This window comes from Alosa alosa, chromosome 16 (assembly GCF_017589495.1).
Source record: "Alosa alosa isolate M-15738 ecotype Scorff River chromosome 16, AALO_Geno_1.1, whole genome shotgun sequence".
In the NCBI taxonomy this organism is placed as follows: Eukaryota; Metazoa; Chordata; class Actinopteri; order Clupeiformes; family Clupeidae; genus Alosa; species Alosa alosa.
This window is the reverse complement of record NC_063204.1, coordinates 32,778,592-32,798,681: the sequence shown is the minus strand read 5'-3', so window position 1 is coordinate 32,798,681 and position 20,090 is coordinate 32,778,592. Positions and strand designations below refer to the sequence as shown.

Here is a 20,090-nt window from a genome sequence, read left to right as displayed (position 1 = left end):
TTCTTACATACGGTTCCTTTAAGTCAATGGGGAAATTTTGATTAGTTTTTAATTAATAGTTTAAAAAGTATAAAAGTTACAAAGCTGAAAAATACTTAGCACCCATGTCCTAATTAAGACCCACGTAACATAGTTTGAATGAAGTTTCTACGTTAAACGGTTGAAGCTGCATTAAGTGCGTTAGAAGAAGAATAAGAATCATAAGAATAAGAAGCCTAGGAAGAACAGTACAGTGCATTTTCATGCACTGTAATAAGAAGCCTAGGAAGAACAGTACAGTGCATTTTCATGCACTGTAAAAAGCCTTGGAATAACAGTACAGTGCATGAAAATGCACTGTAATAATAAAATGCCTTGGAATAACAGTACAATGCATTTTCATGCACTGTAATAATAATAAAATGCCTTGGAAGAACAGTACAGTGCATTTTCATGCACTGTAATAAGAAGCCTAGGAAGAACAGTACAGTGCATTTTCATGCACTGTAATAATAATAATCCTTACAAAAACAATAGGGCCTTGCACCCTTCGGTGCTCGGGCCCTAATAATAATCCTTACAAAAACAATAGGGCCTTGCGCCTTTCGGTGCTCGGGCCCTAATAATCCTTACAAAAACAATAGGGCCTTGCGCCCTTCAGTGCTCGGACCCTAATGAATATAGTATGAATAAGTTATAGTATTTATACTTATAGTATTTTCTGTTTGTTATGGCCTTTATAATGTGTGTACATTTTGTGCATGCACTTCTGCGGCAGCATTTATTTCAGTTTATATCAGCTATATTTCTGAAGAATAGGCCTATATTGTGTTGCCTCAAGGCCTGCTGCACATCTTTTGAAATTTGATTTGAAATAATCAAATAGACCTACGTCTAAAGTTAAGTTAATAAAGTAGGCTAACTTGCTTTGCTTTCATTTGAATCCCAATCAAGATACACAATAATTGCTTTATATTGTCAATATGGATGCCTGGAAAGTTAAGAAATGCAAAATAATAGAATTTTAATCATGTGATAAAATATGTGATTAATCATGATTAACTATAGGAATTCAGCGATTAATCACGATTAAAAAATGTAATCGTTTGACAGTACTAATTATTAGTTATTCCATCAACAAGAACAGAACTTGGTAAAACAGCTTTCTCATCATAAGTTTGGAATGAACTTCAAAACAGCCTAAATCTAGAATCACTTCCATCTTTCAATACTTTAAAAAATCTTTTAAAGTCAACTCTGACAGAATAGTGTAATTGTTTTTAACTGGTGCCCTTCTGGGGCAGCCGTGGCCCACTGGTTAGCACTCTGGACTTGTAACCGGAGGGTTGCCGGTTCGAGCCCCGACCAGTGGGCTGCGGCTGAAGTGCCCTTGAGCAAGGCACCTAACCCCTCACTGCTCCCCCGAGCCCGCCATTGTAGCAGGCAGCTCACTGCGCCGGGATTAGTGTGTGCTTCACCTCACTGTGTGTTCACTGTGTGCTGTTTGTGTTTCACTAATTCACTGATTGGGTTAAATGCGTAACGTGTAATGTCTTGATTGTGTTTGTATAGTGCATGTACAGAGATTTGTGGTGTAGTATGTAACTTTGTCCTGTCTTTTATGTATATATATATTTTTGTAACTTTTTGCCGCCAGTCTTGGCCAGGACTACCTGGGAGAAGAGTTACTGTAACTCAATAAGACTTTTCCTGGTTAAATAAAGGTTAAATAAATAAATACAAATTCAGGCTAAAGGCTATAGGAAGACACTGGTGCAGCTTATAAAAAGCAGAGGCCTAGTGTTTGATTATGTTTGCTGTAGGATAGAGTCTATAAGACAATATTGTGACTATCAATAGCCAGTTTGAAAGCATACATACAGCTGACATGGAACGTTATTAACCGGTTCAGGAACTTTTTTTGTTCTAACCGGTTCGGGAACGTCAATTTTAGGATGGGAACCAAAACCGGAAACGTTAAAATACTGTATCTGTTCAGAACGAACCAATTGGCAAAAATCTGGTTCAAAGCCTCTCCTGTGAAGCACTTTGAGGGTCAGATGTACTAACGCTTTTGCACCCACTTCAGGCGTATTTGTTTCGCAACGTGCGTGTAAAATGATTGTGAGGTATGTACAAACAGGCCGCAATGATGTAAAAGCGCAAACTGCCTGTCGCGGGAGCTGAAAGTGGCAGATTGCGTTTTTTATGTCATGCATATGCATTCATGGGAGGATGCAGGGGAAAGTGGGAGTTTAGCGTAAAAAGATGGGAGGGGAAGAGTAAAGAGCGCCTAATTATGTATTCCGCGGTATGTACAAAGATTGCTCCTGAAAGCGCACGTCTATTCTGCGCCTAAATACTTCCGCCTTGTAAAAGCAGGTGTTAATCCAAATTGCAGTTCAATGCGTCAATAAGAGAACCTTTCAAAGACAACAGAATCGCTATTTAGAGCACCAGTTTTGTAAGTCTTTACTATCAAAAGCAATTAACTTTCGTTGGCCTTTCGAATATCTTACTTTCACGTCATTCACTTAAACTTTCCTATTGCTAGATTTGACCAATCTTCCATAGCCTACGTGCACAAGTAGTTTGAGTAAAACTAATGATCTTCATTATCTCCCTGCTTGTTGACATCTTATCATGGTATTATTATGGTATTATTTCATGATCGCTAAACGTTTGATTCTTTTTAATGTTGTCATCAGTTAACTTCATTCAACTGCGCTTGTATAGGCGCTGCCATTCAGTTGTGGACGTTCGTGAATTGCGTTAATGGGCGGAGAAAGGCAGAGAAAGGCGGATACGACGGAGAAAGGATAAATACGATGGAAACTTGGGTCTGACAGCGTTCGCAATCTGCGGTTTGTCCATCACGCTGATAACGCTACGTTCGCAAATGTACGTACATCTGGCCCTGAGTGTCAAGAAAAATGCTATAACTGTAATATGTTGTTGTTACATTAACCCTTCTATATATACTTTACATTTGATGTTTGTTAACATTGTTAAATGATGGTGATTCACTAGTGCCCTACATTATTTTGAAGGAAGAAACCAGTTCTGTATGCATTATTGTAACAGATGGGCTAGGTTATTGGTAAAGTAGTTGAATAGCACACTACACATGCACCCACACATATAAACACACCTACATACACAAACACACACACACACACACAAAACACACACAAAAACTTGCAGGCGCACACACTCAATAAACACACAGAAGCACACATTATCACAAAAACAACCACACACTCTGCACACACTCAATTACAAACACACAAAAAGGAACAAAGTAGGAAATGAACACAATTTGACAAATGTGACATTTTTGTGGAAAAAAATGTGCTGGACTGGTCATATTTTGTACCGCTCTGCGTTACATCTAGTTATATTGTTGAAATAGCTATAATAAACTTGAACTTGAACTTTTTTGTCCACGTGGCCTAAACTTACTAGGGCTAGCTGAGGAGACCCCCAAAGATGCATGTAGTGGAGCATATACTGTATGAAGCGTAAATAGAGACCTTCAGTCTGGCATTGAAAACTGAAAAATTCATGATTACTAACTTGAATTCAGATTGGTTAAAATTAGCATTGGGCATTAAAAAGAGTTCCACTAAATAAAGACAGTCAATAAAATGATCCAAGCTTCCAATCAGGTAAAAATGTACTTACTTTTTCCTGTCCTATCCGGTCATCTCTCTTCACCCTTGTGACCTAGAAAGACAAGAGGTGGAAAGAAGTTAACTTGTAGTTAAAATTCCATTTGCTTCTAGCAGACAAGACAAGAAGAAACACAACAGCAAGACTTCATCAAGCAGTTCTCCGATCTACTGTCCTCAGTAACGGTGCAGTATGATCGGGTTTTGATTCTGGGACACTTAAATATACATGTATGCAGCCCAAATAAGCCCATGGTCACTGAATTAAATAATGTATTGGACTCTTTTCATTTTATCCAGAATGTAAAAGGCCTTACTCATGAATATGGGCACACTCTTGATCTTGTTCTATGGTTTTAATGTGGGTATGGTTGATGTAATGGGCATTGCATTTCCCAACCACAAATCAGTAATGTTTAACACACTGCACTTCCCTCACAACACATAGCCATTCAAATTGCACAACACTGCTCAAGGAGGTTATCTCCCTCTACAGCCTTTCATTCACACAAACCTATATTTTATAGCTAACCGTGGTTCTGCATTGGATGTGGCTGCTCCTCTTAGAACACCAAACTCCAGGTTTAAGTCTCAACCTTGGCTGAATGATGCTATTAGAACTGCAAGACAGGAGTGTGGATCGCAAATGGAAAATTTACAGGCTTCAGGTGTCATTTGAGATTTTTTTTGCTGATAGCAATAAACCAGCACAAAGCTGCGTTTCTATTCAAGACCATTTATTGAGTTCTAAATCCTACTCCATGTACTGGCCCTGAGGCATCATGTAAAAACTTAAAGAGTTTTTAAAGTTCTTTACTAGCAAAGTCGAAAATATCAGGTTCAATAATTCTATTTATGGACCAAGGACCTGTATGTATAAGTCAGCTACTGTGGCCTTTGAATGTTTTGAAGTGATCTCGTTTTCTGATCTGTCTGACACATAGGCGTAGCCACGGGCGGGCCTGAATGGGCCTAGGGCCGCCCACTTGTCAATCTTGCCTGTCCAATTAAAGGGCTTTCTTTTGCTCAAGTTCACCATCTAAAAAAGACTCGCAAGTCAGCACTCCAATGACAGCTCAAGAATCAGTCCAATTGCGAACAGCCAGCAGTTCCGTTAAAATGTTTCTGCGTAATTGTCAGCTGTGATGAAATGCGTTCATATTCAACTTTTTATGTCATAAACGTAGCATGCCTATGAAAAAGCTTTGCAGTGGGATTGTCCAATGGTCAATCTGTTGACCAGATGATCTGATGAAACCTATATAGCGTGACAGAGCAGAAGTGGAGCTTTCCAATGAGACTACGCACTTGTCTGTACGATCAAGTATGAAAATAAAACAAATCATGAAATTAAATCAAATTGCATCATATTTACAGTCTCGTTCACCTGCACACCTACTCTCATTTGAATTACTCGGGAACCCGTGCTCGCATAGATATGGCAAGCATATCAGATGAAAGAGGAGACATAGGGCTATCCATTAGTACCAAGTATATCAATCGTTCTGGGTTATAAAAACAGACGAAGTGACTGCAAAATAATGTAATGTACAAAAACCAACCCTGCACACCCATTACTCGTTTGAATTACTCGAGAACCTGTGATCGGATAGATATGCCATGCATGTCAGATGATAGAGGAGACATAGAGCTATCATTTGATACCATTTGATACATCCTTCTGGGTTATAAAACAGACGAAGTGACAGCAAAATAATAACTTCATATAGCTTGACTTAGGCTACCCCACGTTTTTTGTGGCAAAGCATGTTTATAATCTAACGCTATCATGTGTTTCTCTATGACAAAGTATTTTCATAATCCGGTTTTGAGATCCTAGCAAATTCCTGCATGCCATCCAATTCAAGGCTCACATCGCATCCCAATTTGTTTGACAAAGAAACACCTTTTTTGCCTTTACTTTGTTTATGGCAATGCAGTAAAAAGTTGTCCAATATGGTCAATCTATTGTCTCAATTGTGTTTCATGTGAGGCGCCGAAGCTACATTCATGCATTGTTTTGCTGTGGTTGAAAATGTTTCTGCGTAATTTGTCAGCTGTGATCAAATGTGTTCAATAACTTCCACTTTTATGTCATAAATACAACATGCCTATGATTAATGTTTGTATGGTGTATCTAATCTAGGCCTCTCTTATGTTCAATCAAATTGGCTTTGCCCACCCGTTTTTTTCTGTACCCACCCATTTGAACATTTCTGGCTACGCCACTGGTCTGACATTGCCTCACATATGAAATGTTCTACAGTATCTCTGCAAATGATGTAATTCCTTCCTGTTTTTTCAAGGAAATCTTTGATACATTCGGCTTTGATTTTCTGGCTATTATAAATTCCAGCCTAGCTATTGGCATAGATCCTGATTGTTTCGAACAAGCTATAGTCCAACCTCTTTTAAAGAAACATAACTTAGAGGTGAAGGTTTTAAGTAACTATCGGCCTATATCAACCATTTTTATAACATACCATTTTTAAGCAAAGTTAAAGAAATAAAAATTAAAATAGAAAAAGTAATTTCACTTTAACTCTTAAAAATCTTCGCACTCTTAAAAATCTAATCTATACATGACAACAATATCTATGAGACTTTTCAATCGAATTTCAGGGCAGAGCACTAGAGCCTGCTCTGCTGAAAGTGACCATTGACCTGTTATTGAATGCTGACTGGAAATTGTTCTGTTTTAATTTTGCTAGACTTACAGTAAGTGTCGCTTTTGATATGGTGGACCATGATATACTGTACTCATTGAGCATCTGGAGAATTGTGCAGAAATAGAGTGGTAGCCACCCGGAAACTTTTTAGCGTTTTAGCATTGGAACGCTTCCTGGTTCGTAAGAAAAAATCTCTATGTGAAAATGAATGGAGCTTTTGGTAATACGGTTCAAATTAGGTCTGAGCGAAGCAACGGCCGCCAAAAACCTCTGCGTTCAGTTTGATGAGTTAAAATGTATTTACTATTCGGGGTTTTGTTAAGTGGACCACAACGTACTGCTTGCCTGGTGCAACCAGCAGGACGGTTGAGAGGTAATGGCCCTTTCCTTTTGTATCATAAAATCCCCTGCCCGAGTTGGAAAGTGTAAATTACCCAGCTTTCTTGTGGCATTTCACACAGGCATGGCCCTTTCCTTTTGTATCATAAAATCCCCTGCCCGAGTTGGAAAGTGTAAATTACCCAGCTTTCTTGTGGCATTTCACACAGGCATGCCCAACGTTCTTGAGGGTACCCCGAGGTGGTCGCACGACCATACGACAAACATGGCTGTGCCCATAGTTGAGATGAGATGACATGTATTTTTTTGCATTTGTACTGTGTTGGTCATTGTAATGTCGATGCAATGCTCTTACACACTAGATTACATTGCTGCTTCAATCCGGTCACCAATTCACGCAACGTCACTTGTTGAAATTGAAATAGGTGAGTTACTTACATTTTTTATTATCTAACTTTACTTTATTAAAGTTTTTATTATTAATTCGTATTGACCATATCCAACAAGGGAGAGTGAGGGATGTGTTCTCATGTTCTAGACCAATGTCCAGCACTAACAAGACAGCTCCTGCTAGCGTTTGCGCTAGCAACTCATTCGTACATGTCGCACGGGTTTTACGATACAAAAGGAAAGGGACATAACTTTACATTACAGTCACAGTACCTAAAATGATTGTGGCTGCCAAACCCTTTTGTAGTTGACATGTTAACTTTATTTAACAGCGCGATTGTTGTGAAAAAAAGTTATTATCCTTGCTCGGTAAAGCTAACTATGGTTAGCTACTGCTTGCCTTGTGAGCAGGGGTGGGTAGAGTACTGAAAATCTATACTCAAGTAAAAGTACAATTACTCCCTGCAAAAGTAAAAGTAAATATTACCATCTAAGAAATCTATTCAAGTAAAAGTAAAAAAGAAGTTTATTAATACTGCCCTACAAAGCCAAAAGGCAGTAATTGCATTTTTGGGATATTAAAGACTTCCTTTATCATGTGGATAAATATCTATACTCAATTTGACTGTTTTTTAAAAAAAAAATAGAGGGTTGTGTTCACCGTAACTCCCAAAACCATACAAGCAACCATGGCAGAGAGCCACAACTGCAGTTACTGTTCTTTGGCTTTGTACAAGTACAGTTACCATACTCTTTGGTAGCAAATATTGATTATATGTCAGTTACTGCCTTTTGCCTTTGCACGACTCCTTATTTTTAGTACATAATACAAAGGCAGAGTACAGCATCTGACAAATAAGGGTCAAAGGTCAACTTTGAGCACAAGTTTTTTTTATATACACACATTTCTTCATCAGGGCAACAATTTACCAGATTTTCATTACTCTACCTATAATACATTTGTGTAGACAAAACAAAAAACTTTAAAGTCATTTTTCTCAGTTTGACACTCTGGTCAGTTACTGCCTTTTGCCTTTGTAGGGCAGAATAAATTACTTAAGTAACAACAAGTTTATTTTTTTTTTTACATTTTTATATTTTTGATGGCCCTTTAAAAGTAGGCCTATCCTTTACGCCTATTTGCATTTCTCCTTCTTTAACTATATTATGGGCAGACCTATACATAGGCTACATATAGCCTAGGCATATCCACTTGGACAGAGTGACAGAGTAAGCTAGCTGTTTTCTCAGCCGACCGTCTTTGTCATGTCCTGCAACATTGAGGCTACATAAACAAATGCTTTTTCTAACTTGTGTGCTCGATTTTCAGTGCATTTACTTTGTCAAGTCAAGTCAGTTGTATTTTTATAGCACATTTAACATGCACAGAGTGCAACCCAAAGCGCTCCACAAACAAGACACATAACAAAAAGACAAAAGATGCTGGATGGAGCGGCGTAGTCGCCAGCGTACCCGTGACACCGTTAGGCACATTAGGCAGTCCATCGCAAGCGAAGATGACAATGCCTCTAATTGGGGAAGGGGAGGGGGGAAAGGGGGGTGGCTATCGTTTCTGTCTGAGGTGCCACTGTGTGTGGCTGTAGAGTCCTTTTCTGGATCTGCATATCTTGCCGTGTGGCATGTGAAGACTGAGTCAAAAGATTGAGGCAGTTGATCTATTACAGCAGGAAGGTGTCATTGCTGCTGCCGCTCAGTCCATTTTTGCGTCCATTTTTGCGTCCGTTTCTCCTCTAAATGCTTGACCCCATCATTGCACAGAGAGCGCCAGCAGTGGAAGTCCATTGCATTGACCTCAAGGAGTTCAGGCTTGATGTTACATTTATTCAGAGGTTCTTTTAATTGGTCCGTATAGCGCCGTTTTTGCCCACCAGGTCTTCTGCTAGCTGCAGGCAGTTGTCCATAGAGGACCTGGCGAGGTAGCCTGTGTGCAGAGCTTCGGATTACGTGTCCCAAAAAAGTAAAAAGAAAGAAAAAAGAAAATCAATTTCAAAAGAAAAAAAATCATGTTAAATTAGTCCAATTTCCAAAATGGCTGAAAATGTCCAAGGGCAATGATGACCCACGTGAAAACTGTGCACAGCTGTGTCTTCACAACTGATGCAACGCCAACAAAGTTCTTTATAACTGACCAACCCAGGAGAATTCACTGGCAGTCTGGAGAGCACTGAAGAACAAGACAGTCCAAAGTCGTGATGGGCGACCCTGCCGATTATCAGCTCGGTGGTTCTAGACAGCGACAGTTTGTTGTTTCATGGTTATTGACGCTGTCATCAGAGTTCCTTAGCACTCAATTCAGACTCCAGGCACCTAACGGTAGATGCTAGGATGGCAGCTCACACGTCAGCCACAGCTCGGTGGTCGTGGCAGCTGCAGATCTCTCGCAGATTAACGTTAGGCCCTTGCCCTGAGCAATCCCTCTGTCTAGACATTAGATGTGCAGCGTCACAGATGGATGAGGGACACAAGGCAGCTAGCCAATGCACTCATCAGCCCAATGGAACGTATCCGTTAACGTTAACTTGACATTGTTGACGGTGTCAGCCGAGTTTGTTAATCAGAAAAAAATGACTAAGAATAACACAAAAACGATCGAAAATAACATAAATAAAGAGTGATTACATTTAACTAGAAAAATAAATACAAAAAATTAACAGAACATTACATAAAATTACAAACATTACATAAAAACAAACAAAAACATGATGCCAGACGGAGCGGCGTGTCTCGCCAGCGTCCCCGTAACCTAGCAACCTTTTGCTAGTAAATTAATTTGTAGGCCTACTTTCCTTGTCCAATGTGATTGTTGAACGATGCTGGCCAGAAATGAATATAGGCCAAAGTTTCCGTGTCATGTCCAGTGTTGCCAGATGTACGATAATTATCATATTTGTATGATAATTTTGACCTCTGTACAATGTACAATCAATAATGAAAAAAATCCCATAATGTAGGATAATTTCACAATTTTCAGTCGTTCGTCCAAACACACATCCTACCGCTTCTCTCTGACGCTGAATCATTTCGCAGGCTCGTCTGCCTGCACGTATATACACACACACACACACTCACACAGGCACCACACGGTGTCGCCCGCACATCAACACTACACTACAGTTTGTGGATTTTTTCTCTCTGTATCATAGTTTAATTATGGTCTAGTTCAAAATGTGGACTGTCGGCATATCTTTTACACTTTGGCAAAAAAAAAAAGTTAAGTAGCCAGACTTCCTCCAGTTAGTGTGAGCGTATACATGGATTTCTATGCAACGTCACAAAAACATGCGTGCGCAACCAAGAGGCAGAAAGCACCATAGAAAAGCATAGAGCAATGCAAAAGAGCAAAAGAATAAAATTAGTTTTTGTGCAGAAAACTGCACCAATTCGAAATCACGATTAGAGAATGTTAAATATGTTCAATTTCCCTAACAGAATGCATGTCTTCGCCAAAAATGACAAAATACGATGTTATATTAATAATGCAAATGAACGGCAAACTTTGAAATATAGTCTGAAATGAGATGTTATTATCATTGAGACAACAGGGGTATACAATAAAATCCGATTGTAGCTTACAGCAGCCGACTATTTAGGTTAAGTTTATAACATTGTGGACGGCCACCAAGCGTCTTCTGCCTCACGGCTGCGCGTGCATCTAGTTTTGTTGGTAAACGGGAAACCTGTGTATTACACAGCTTGTTTAAATTGGCTGTAAAATTTGGAAAATAGCTATATTTTATGCGTTTGGTTCGTGTACGATAATTTGTCTCAAAAAACGATAATTTTGAGGTTTTGGTACGATACTTCGACATTTCTAATCTGGCAACACTGGTCATGTCATACCTCTCATCTCGTTGCTACTCTGTCTCACCAGAAGATGCAGCAGCTGGCAGGATGTCATGAGCTGTTAGGTACAGTACCCTCCAGAATTATTGGCACCTCTGCTAAAGTTGAATTTCCCCTGGGGATCAATAAAGTATCTATCTATCTATCTAAAAACCAGTATAAAACATAATCTGTTGGTGATTTAATCTCACAATGAAAAAAATTAGGAAAAATATTTAAATTTAGTGTATTCTCTTGTCTTTCCGATGTTGAAAAATGACTGGAGGATTTAGCCTCTGTGTGACTTTATTTTAATACCATAGTGAAAAAGAAAGTCATGAACTACAGTGGGCATCGCTTTCAAATGGCCACTTCAGTCACGCATTACGAGGCGTGAAGCTGCGTTAAGCTTTACTACCACTTTCAGCCACTGTGCGTCGCTCTGCCACTGTACATCGCTCTGCCTGCTGCCCCTTCTGAAAAAGCTCGATTTACCTCGATTTAGGCTACTTGGGTATGGCTTAAGGCTTGACTACACGGTGGTAACGAAAATCGAAATTTGCTGTCTACATTATTGTAGGTGTTGGGGTAACGCAACTACGCAAATCAAAACAGTGGTGTGATAATTGAGCCAGTAGAGAAATAACTGTTCAGAATTAATCTGTAGCCTTGGGTAGGCTTCTGCGACGTTTTTAACAGGCTACGCTATAGAGGCTTAGACAACTATGACCCACGTTTTGGTTTCGTAAATTAATTTGCCCTACTTCTTGACTGCAATGTAGTCAATTGACTGCTTGACATGTCATTTTTATTTTTCTGTACAATAAACAAATACATCATATTATGCCGCAGAATTACATTCATATTTGGAACTTACATAGTCCAATGCATCGTTACACTACCTTAGTGTTTCCCAAAACCATAGTAGCAACGAACGTTTGCAACCACTATCGTAAAGTTGTGTAGTTACAACTACACCTCTCGACCTGTGGTAGAATGCTAGTAGAAGCATAGTTCCAGGGATCTTCATGTCAAAGACGTCACTGACGCCAGTTATTTGTTTGCAAATTAATAATTATAAATATATTTAGGCAGAAAATACATAAATTAAAAGTCAATTTGCAGCCATGTGCACGTAAGTAAAAGTCACACACCTGCAGATAATAATAAGGTGGTGCGCACTTTTTGACGAGTCAGCTGAGAATATGTAGCCTTTGATTTTCATGGAGGGAGGGGGGGGGGGTCCTTGTTAGTTTACGCAAACCAAGCCAAGAAGGCTGATTCTGATTTTGATAATATGATCTGCACAAAAGATAAACTTAGGTAAACAACGATGTCAATATTGTTGTCAAAATCTTAACCCAGATTCAAACTCTTGGACAGGGGACTGGTAACTGCTGTGCAACGGCGGCTGTCATCTGCTGGCCTTAACGCAATGCAACAAGTTGTTTTAGGCGGTTTGAAGTCGCTTTTCATACGCCATGAGCGCTCGGCTACATTGCAGCCACTCGGACAAAAGACGTAAAAAAATATATGTTTTTAAAACTAGCATTAAACTGGATTCGATCCCACAAAAGCAACACACGCGTGCGACTCTCTCCATCCTGATTCCCTACTCTTTGAGCCAACTAATATGTTACACGAATCAATTAACTATTGTAGGCTACCATTAATTAATAACGTGGGCAACACCCAGGTAACATGTTGTCCAGGCTATCTGAAACAAGGGGTTGCCTCTCATCTACAACAACTGGTTACCTTGGGCTGCTACAGTCGTCAGTGCACTGTGCACAGTAGGCCTATGCTACTCTTTGTGGTTGATCAACTAAAAATAAAAGATGTATTTGGTGATGGCGTTATTGTAGGCCTAGTAGACCTAAATTCTGAAAATTAAATGAATCGTGAAACGATCTACATAGCGCACCAGACCGCAATGTCTTCAAGGGTTGAATGAAGGGAGTTTGCAAAAATTTGTGTATTTTTCAAGTCAATAAACATTCTTAATTTTCAAATGTCTGACTTTTAAAAACCATAGGCCTGGTAGTCGCTCAGACAAGGAGTTATAAGATAAAGGCAATACCATTTGTGTCACCTAATGCAGTTCAGTGAATTAGCAAAATACCATCAGAAGCCAACAATCATAAAGCACTGTGCGCGCGTGTGCTCTCTCTCCCCTGCGCATGAAGCTGTCTGCGTGTTGTAGGTTAGATTTGCGTGAGTTCTTTCTATCTGCTTTACTTTTCTGAGTTGCAACCACCTAGGCTATGTTATAGACGTTCTATGAGGTACCAGTGTTTAGCTGTGTCACAAAACAATAAGCTTTGTCAGACTACTTTTAAAATGATATTCAGGGCTATATACATTTTAAACATTCGAACTGAAGACCCGACAAAAGCCTTCGTTAATTCTTCAGGTGGGAAGTGTCAGGAATTTTCATACGAGAGACGCTCTCATTAGTGGTTAGTATATGGAGTAGTATGGAATTGACAGCAACATATCCAATCACATTATGAGAGATGCTGAATTTAACATAAACTGCGATGTTTGATTTTAAAATAATGTAAATTTAGTCGGGACTGTAAGCTGGCACACGTGGGTGCTCGATGTTTTCAGTGGAGAGAGACGGAGCATCCACGGTATCGGCGCCTATGACAAGCGTATCTCGCGGTTGCATCCATTACAAACAAACATGCAATGTGAACGTCTGGGATTGGGGAGAGCACTAAATGCTCTTCTAAGCACGAAGTCAAGCCTTTAAATGAAAAACACTCTTTAATAATCAAAAAATAAAAGCTAATGAAGTAAACTTGTGACCATCAAAATGGTTTATAAGCCTATAACTCCGTGATAACAGGACGTAACAGGAAGGCATTTGGCTGAGCAACGGAGGTTAATATGCTCTATATTTTGTCCAAATGATGTCTGTCTATCATCGTTGCACTCGGAGAAAACCAGGATGTTTAATTTGTCCTGCGTTTCTTCTACGGCTGCAAACGGGATTCACTCGCCGTTAATCAAATATTTCTTTATTAGGGCAGGGCAGGCATATTTCTGGCTATTAAATTATTTCTAAACCAGTCTGCTAAAGTCTGTATTGAAGTCTGTGGTAGGGTTTTCCAGCTCCATTTCTATTTACGAGACACCTTGCTCACTTAAGACCTCTGCCAGTTGTTGCAGCGTCACTGGAAAAATACAAATTAAAGTCGCGTGATGCCGCGTGATCCCGTGCGCGGACCGTGAGGGAAGCTGGCAAAGTCGAAGCACTGCACACTGTACTTCTGAAAGTTCACAGACACTGATTAACTTAAATAAATTGAAATTAGATAGGAAAATGCTTCTGTTAGGTTTGGTATAAGATTTGGAAAATGAGAGTCTGTTCGCTCTTTTATTATGACCGCCGCCCATATAGGTTTTTTTTTTTCTTTTCTTTTCTTTTTCGCATGTCCAAATTTCCGTCAAGGATTCCCGGGACACTGTAAGACCGGGGTACACGAAACTTGGTGGGCATGTAACCCCACATGGATAGCATGGAACCTCCTTTTTTCGTTTTGATCTGTAGCCCCCCCTGCTGGACTGGACCCCCCCGAAAGGAGGGACACAGTTTTCTGTGAATATCTCGAGAACCGTAGGGTTTAGGAAGACCATTTTTTTTGTATGTTGATCTCAAAGGGCCATGTCAACCCATTCCATAACTACAAGTTACAGATAGTGTTCTATGTATTTTTCATATTTGTGAACTTTATACTTTTTGAAATATTTACAACTAGATTTTTACAAAATATGACCGCCGCCCAGTCCAGCACATTTTTTCCACAAAAATAAATCTCGCTGAAAGGCATATTTGATTCTATCACTAAATTGCATTGTGCACACTCAATTCTCACTGGTATCTGCTAGACAACAAGTACCAAAACATGATTAGTTCATAGATTTCACATGTAAAATTCATTTTATACAACCCCACCCCCATCTTGCCTGTTCATAATTCTGAGAAATTCTGAATTGTGTGCATGTACATGTTTATGTTCATGTGTGTGTGTGTGTGTGTGTGTGTGTGTATGTGCTTGTGTGTTTGCCGGTTTATGTGCCTGTGTGTGTGCATGTGCATGCATGCGTATATATGTCTACTGTGTGAGTATGTGTCATACGTAGGATTACTGTGAATGTATGTGTGTGCGTGTGTATCTGTTACATGTGTGCATATGGAATGGGTTTACATGACCCCTGGAGGCAAACATACGCAAAAAATTGGTCATCCTAGGCCCTATGGTTCTCAGAAAACTGTGTCTGCCCTACCCTCCTTTCGGGGGGTCCAGTCCAGCGGGGGGGCTACAGATCAAAACTAAAAGCGATGGTTCCATGCTACAGTATCCATGTGGGGTTACATGCCCACCAAGTTTCGTGTACCCCGGTCTTTCAGTGTCCCGGGAATCCTTGTTTGTGTATTCACAGAAAACTGTCTCTGGCCACCTACAGGCCAGTTGGTGTATAGTAACATAAATTAATTTATTGTGTGGCCCCCCATGAACGGAATTCCACGAAACTTGGCGTGCATTCAGAGGGTGTCATAATGATCCTACACTTCCAATTTCGTGCAGTTTTGACTATGTTAGGTCACAGATACCTCACGATTACAACACCTCATTTTTACTTTTTGTGTTTAACTAGGTGGCGCTATACATGAAATGAGTGGTTATGGAATGGGTTGACATGGCCCTTTGAGATCAACATACAAAAAAAATGGTCTTCCTAAACCCTACGGTTCTCGAGATATTCACAGAAAACTGTGTCCCTCCTTTCGGGGGGGTCCAGTCCAGCAGGGGGGGCTACAGATCAAAACGAAAAAAGGAGGTTCCATGCTATCCATGTGGGGTTACATGCCCACCAAGTTTTGTGTACCCCGGTCTTACAGTGTCCCGGGAATCCTTGACGGAAATTTGGACATGCGAAAAAGAAAAGAAAAGAAAAAAAAAAACCTATATGGGCGGCGGTCATAATAAAAGAGCGAACAGACTCTCAGAGAGATAACATTGAGACCAGTATGGCGGCAATGGTGCATTGTTACGTGATTCTGCTAAGTAAGCTAAGTTGTGTTCCGGTTTAGGGTTTGAGTCATTTATGGTGTCAAACATTATGTTATGTATGAAATGCAAACTAGCTAGTTAACCCTTAGAACCCTAAGCTGTTTTTAGGGCATTTTCACTACCTTTATTCATAAGGATTTATTCTGGTCATTGTAAGTGCCACACACACATACTATATATTGTTTTTTTCAGCAGAGACTAGGCTATTTAGATCTGCCAGATCTATCCAGATCATGTCATGTATTAGTACTAGCATTGATTTTATTTAGATTTTTAAACAATTAAAATGTAAAAAGTGTATTATAAAAATTCTTATATTGGATGTGTATCTCACACGCATTTCATGTGTGTGTAGGGCAGACTGTCCTGAATCGGGCAATGTAATTGCCATGTTGCTGTGATACTCTGGGGCTGAGCAATTTACAGACATACGTGGTGTGTGATTTACGGAAATAAATGCCATTTTTTTATTTAGTGATGAAAAATGACCTTTCTGCGCTCCATATCTGTGACACGAACTGATCTGACCTGACTTGACCCAAGTTTGCGTGTTAGCATGTGTGGTGTGCACTCATAATGATACTCAACTTTTTACTGCACTGCAAAGTAAAAACAAAAAAGGTGTTTCTTTGTTGAACAAATTGGGATGCAATGCAGGAATTTGCTAGGATCTCAAAACCGGATTATGAACATGCTTTGCCATAGAGAAACACACGATAGCGTTGGATTATAAACATGCTTTGCCACAAAAAAACAGACAAAAACTTGGGGTAAGTCCAGCTATATGAAGTTATTATTTTGCTGTCACTTCGACTGTTTTATAACCCAGAAGGATGTACTTTGTATCAAATGCTCTGTGTCTCCTCTTTCATCTGGCATATGTGGCATATCTATCCGATCACGGGTCCGCGAGTAATTCAAACGAGAGTAATGGGTGTGCAGCGTTGGTTTGTGTACATGACGTTAATATTTTGCAGTCACTTCGTCTGTTTTTATAAGCCAGAAGGATCGATATGCTTGCCATATCTATGCGATCACGGGTTCGCGAGTAATTCAAACGAGAGTAATGGGTGCGCAGGTGAACCCAGAGAAGTATAGACTGTAAATATGATGCAATTTGATTTAATTTCATATTTTTTTTTAATTTTCATACTTGATCGTACAGACAAGTGCGTAGTCTCTTTGGAAAGCCCCACTTCTTCTCTGTCATGCAATAAAGGTTTCATCTCGCTGCGATGAACAGTCACTGAGCAATGTAACAGAGAAGAAAGGGTGTGTTTTTTGACGCACTTTGCGTCAATCGGGTTCTAAGGGTTAAAGTGTCAGTAGCTATACTACCAACTAACTACCCTATGTATCATTTTCATTATTTCCGCCAAAATAGGCTACACTTTTATCGGGTAGCTGTTTATTCTTATGTAGCCTACTGTAAGTAAACACTATCACAGTAGGCTGCTATCATAGTTAGTGACTATGCTGTTTGGAAACGGACCCCATACGACCAAAGTCTTGATAAAACACACTACAGAAGTTGAGGTATAATGTTTGTGTTGTCAACATAGCCTACAGAGTATGCTTACAGCTGCTCAACTAGGCTCCAATAAAGAGCCAATGAAACTGATTTGATCCTGTATCAACTGCCATCTGCTCAACTAGGCCCCATTTCTCCCTGTGTATCTCTCCATTCAACAAGGATACAAGGCACTTTCCAAATTTCTCCAAATTTCCAAATTTCTCTCCATCCATCTACTTTAAACCATTCATCCATCCATCCATTAAACTGTCCACTTCAATACCTAGCAACCTCCATAGAAACCAAAACAATTACCCTAGCAACAGCCTAGCAACCATAACCATAATGTCAACCTAGCAACCGCCAGTGCAACCAACATGATTACCCTAGCAACCAGCATAGCAACCACTTTATTCAGCATATCAACCACCATATCTACCCTAGCAACAACTTAGCAACCATCTCAATTACCCTATCATCAACCTAGCAACCACCACCATAATGTCAACCTAGCAACCAACATGAATACCCTAGCAACTAGCATAGTTACTGCTTATAGCAACCACCATATCTACCCTAGCAGCAACCAAACAACCATCTCAATGACCCTAGCAACAACCTAGCAACCACCACCATAATGTCAAACTAGCAATGACCATAGCAACCAATATGATTACCCTAGCAACAATCATAGCAATTCCTTTATTTAGTATAGTAACCACCATGTCTTCTCTAGCAACAACCTAGTAACCATCTCAATTACCCTAGTAACAACCTAGCAACCATCCATATCTACCCTAGGAACAACTTAACAACCATCTAATTGACCCTAGCTACAACCTAGCAACCACAACCATAATGTCAACCTAGCGATCACCATAGCAACTATCGTGATTATCCTAGTAACCAGCATAGCAACCTCTGTATTTCACATAACAACCACCATATCTACCCTAGCAACACCCTAGCAACCATCTCAATTACCTTAGCAACAATCTAGCAACCATGTCCATAATGTCTTTCCATTATCTGTTTTAACTCTAATATTTTACATACCATTTTTTGCGTTTTCATGCACTGGTCATTCCTTGGAATTGCATTTCTATTATTCCTCCAACCTGTTTTTCTGCGTCTAATTCAGCCCGAACCGTTTAAAGGGATACGCCACCATTTGGGGAAATACGCTCATTTTCCACCTCCCCTCGAGTTAATCCAGCCATTCTCTGAATCTGGCGATACCAATTTTAGCTCCAGCCTAGCATAGATCATTTAATCGGATTAGACCATTAGCATCTCGCCCGCTAGCATCACGCTTAAAAGTGAATAAGATTTCCGGTAATTTTCCTATTTAAATTTTTTTTAATCCTCTCAGATAACACATTATCACCAGTACCATTCTCGCCAGTTTCAGTCCCTTTCAGAATAGGCTGTTTCTGTTACTGGCCACGCCCCACTCCGGAACTGATTCCATGTTTCATTATGTCAATGGGCAGCATGGTCGAAAGCCAGGGAATAGGATACGATGACACAGCGATGGAGGATTCTCCACCAGAGAGCCTCCGATTGCCAGTGATAAAATGCAATATGTTATGAAGGAATAATAAAGAATGTCATTGCCTGTTCTGTTTAAATTTCCATATTAAAGTATCCTAATAGTCAAAAGTTTAGCCAAAACATCTGCTTAATACAATAACTTGCAGCATGTCCTCTTTCCTCAAGACCTACTCGTTCTAAACCTCGTCATCCATGGCTGACGAACAGTATATTCTCAGTACAAAAGGAACTTAGAGCTGCTGAGAGGAAATGGTGTAAATCCACAGATGGAAATGATCTTAGTAACTACTAGTCTTTGCTGTCATCCTTTTCATCCACTGTTACAGTACATTTGCATAAAAGGCATTCTATCAAAGCAAGATTGAGAGCGCCACTGACAGTAGAAAACTTTTTTCTACTTTCAAATCTCTTCTCAATCCTCCACCACCACCATCAACTACTTCACTGTCAGCAGATGACTTTGCAACATTTTTTCACTGAAAAAGTCGCTGAAATAAGTGCTCAGTTTGATGCACCTATAAGGAGGGCTTTGCCTTGTGTTAGTATGACAGCATCATTGGACTCTTTCTCTCCTCTTGATGAGGAAGCAGTCTCTCAATTGCTTAAGCAAAGTCGTCTAACAACATGCCCATTGGATCCTGTCCCGTCCACTCTTCTACAGTCTATCTCACCCGCTGTTCTACCAGCAGTCACACATGTATTTAATGCTTCACTCAGTTCTGGAATAGTTCCTTATTCTTTTAAACAGGCTAGGGTTACACCTCTGCTAAATAAAAGTACACTTAATCCAACTGAGGTGAACAACTACAGACCTGTCTCCCTTCTTCCTTTCTTGTTAAAGGTTTTGGAGAAAGTGGTCTTCAAGCAAGTTTGTGACTTTCTTCATCAGAATAATCTACTAGACCCTATGCAGTCTGGTTTCAAGAGTGGTCATTCTACTGAAACTGCTCTTCTGTCTGTGACTGAAGCATTAAAAGTAGCTAAGTCTTCTGCTCAGTCATCAGTATTAATTCCACTAGATTTATCTGCAGCCTTTGATACTGTTAAC

The 20,090-nt window shown here is 39.8% G+C and overlaps 1 protein-coding gene across 1 annotated transcript in view; it reads right to left on the bottom strand.

The window, feature by feature from the left end:
- The window catches only part of si:dkey-12l12.1, a 70,345-nt gene that overhangs the window by 27,964 nt on the left and 22,291 nt on the right, over positions 1-20,090 (bottom strand). The window contains exon 4 of the mRNA XM_048266576.1: positions 3,664-3,705. Within this exon, the coding sequence (XP_048122533.1) occupies positions 3,664-3,705 (42 nt within the window). The remainder of the gene's footprint in view (positions 1-3,663; positions 3,706-20,090) is intronic.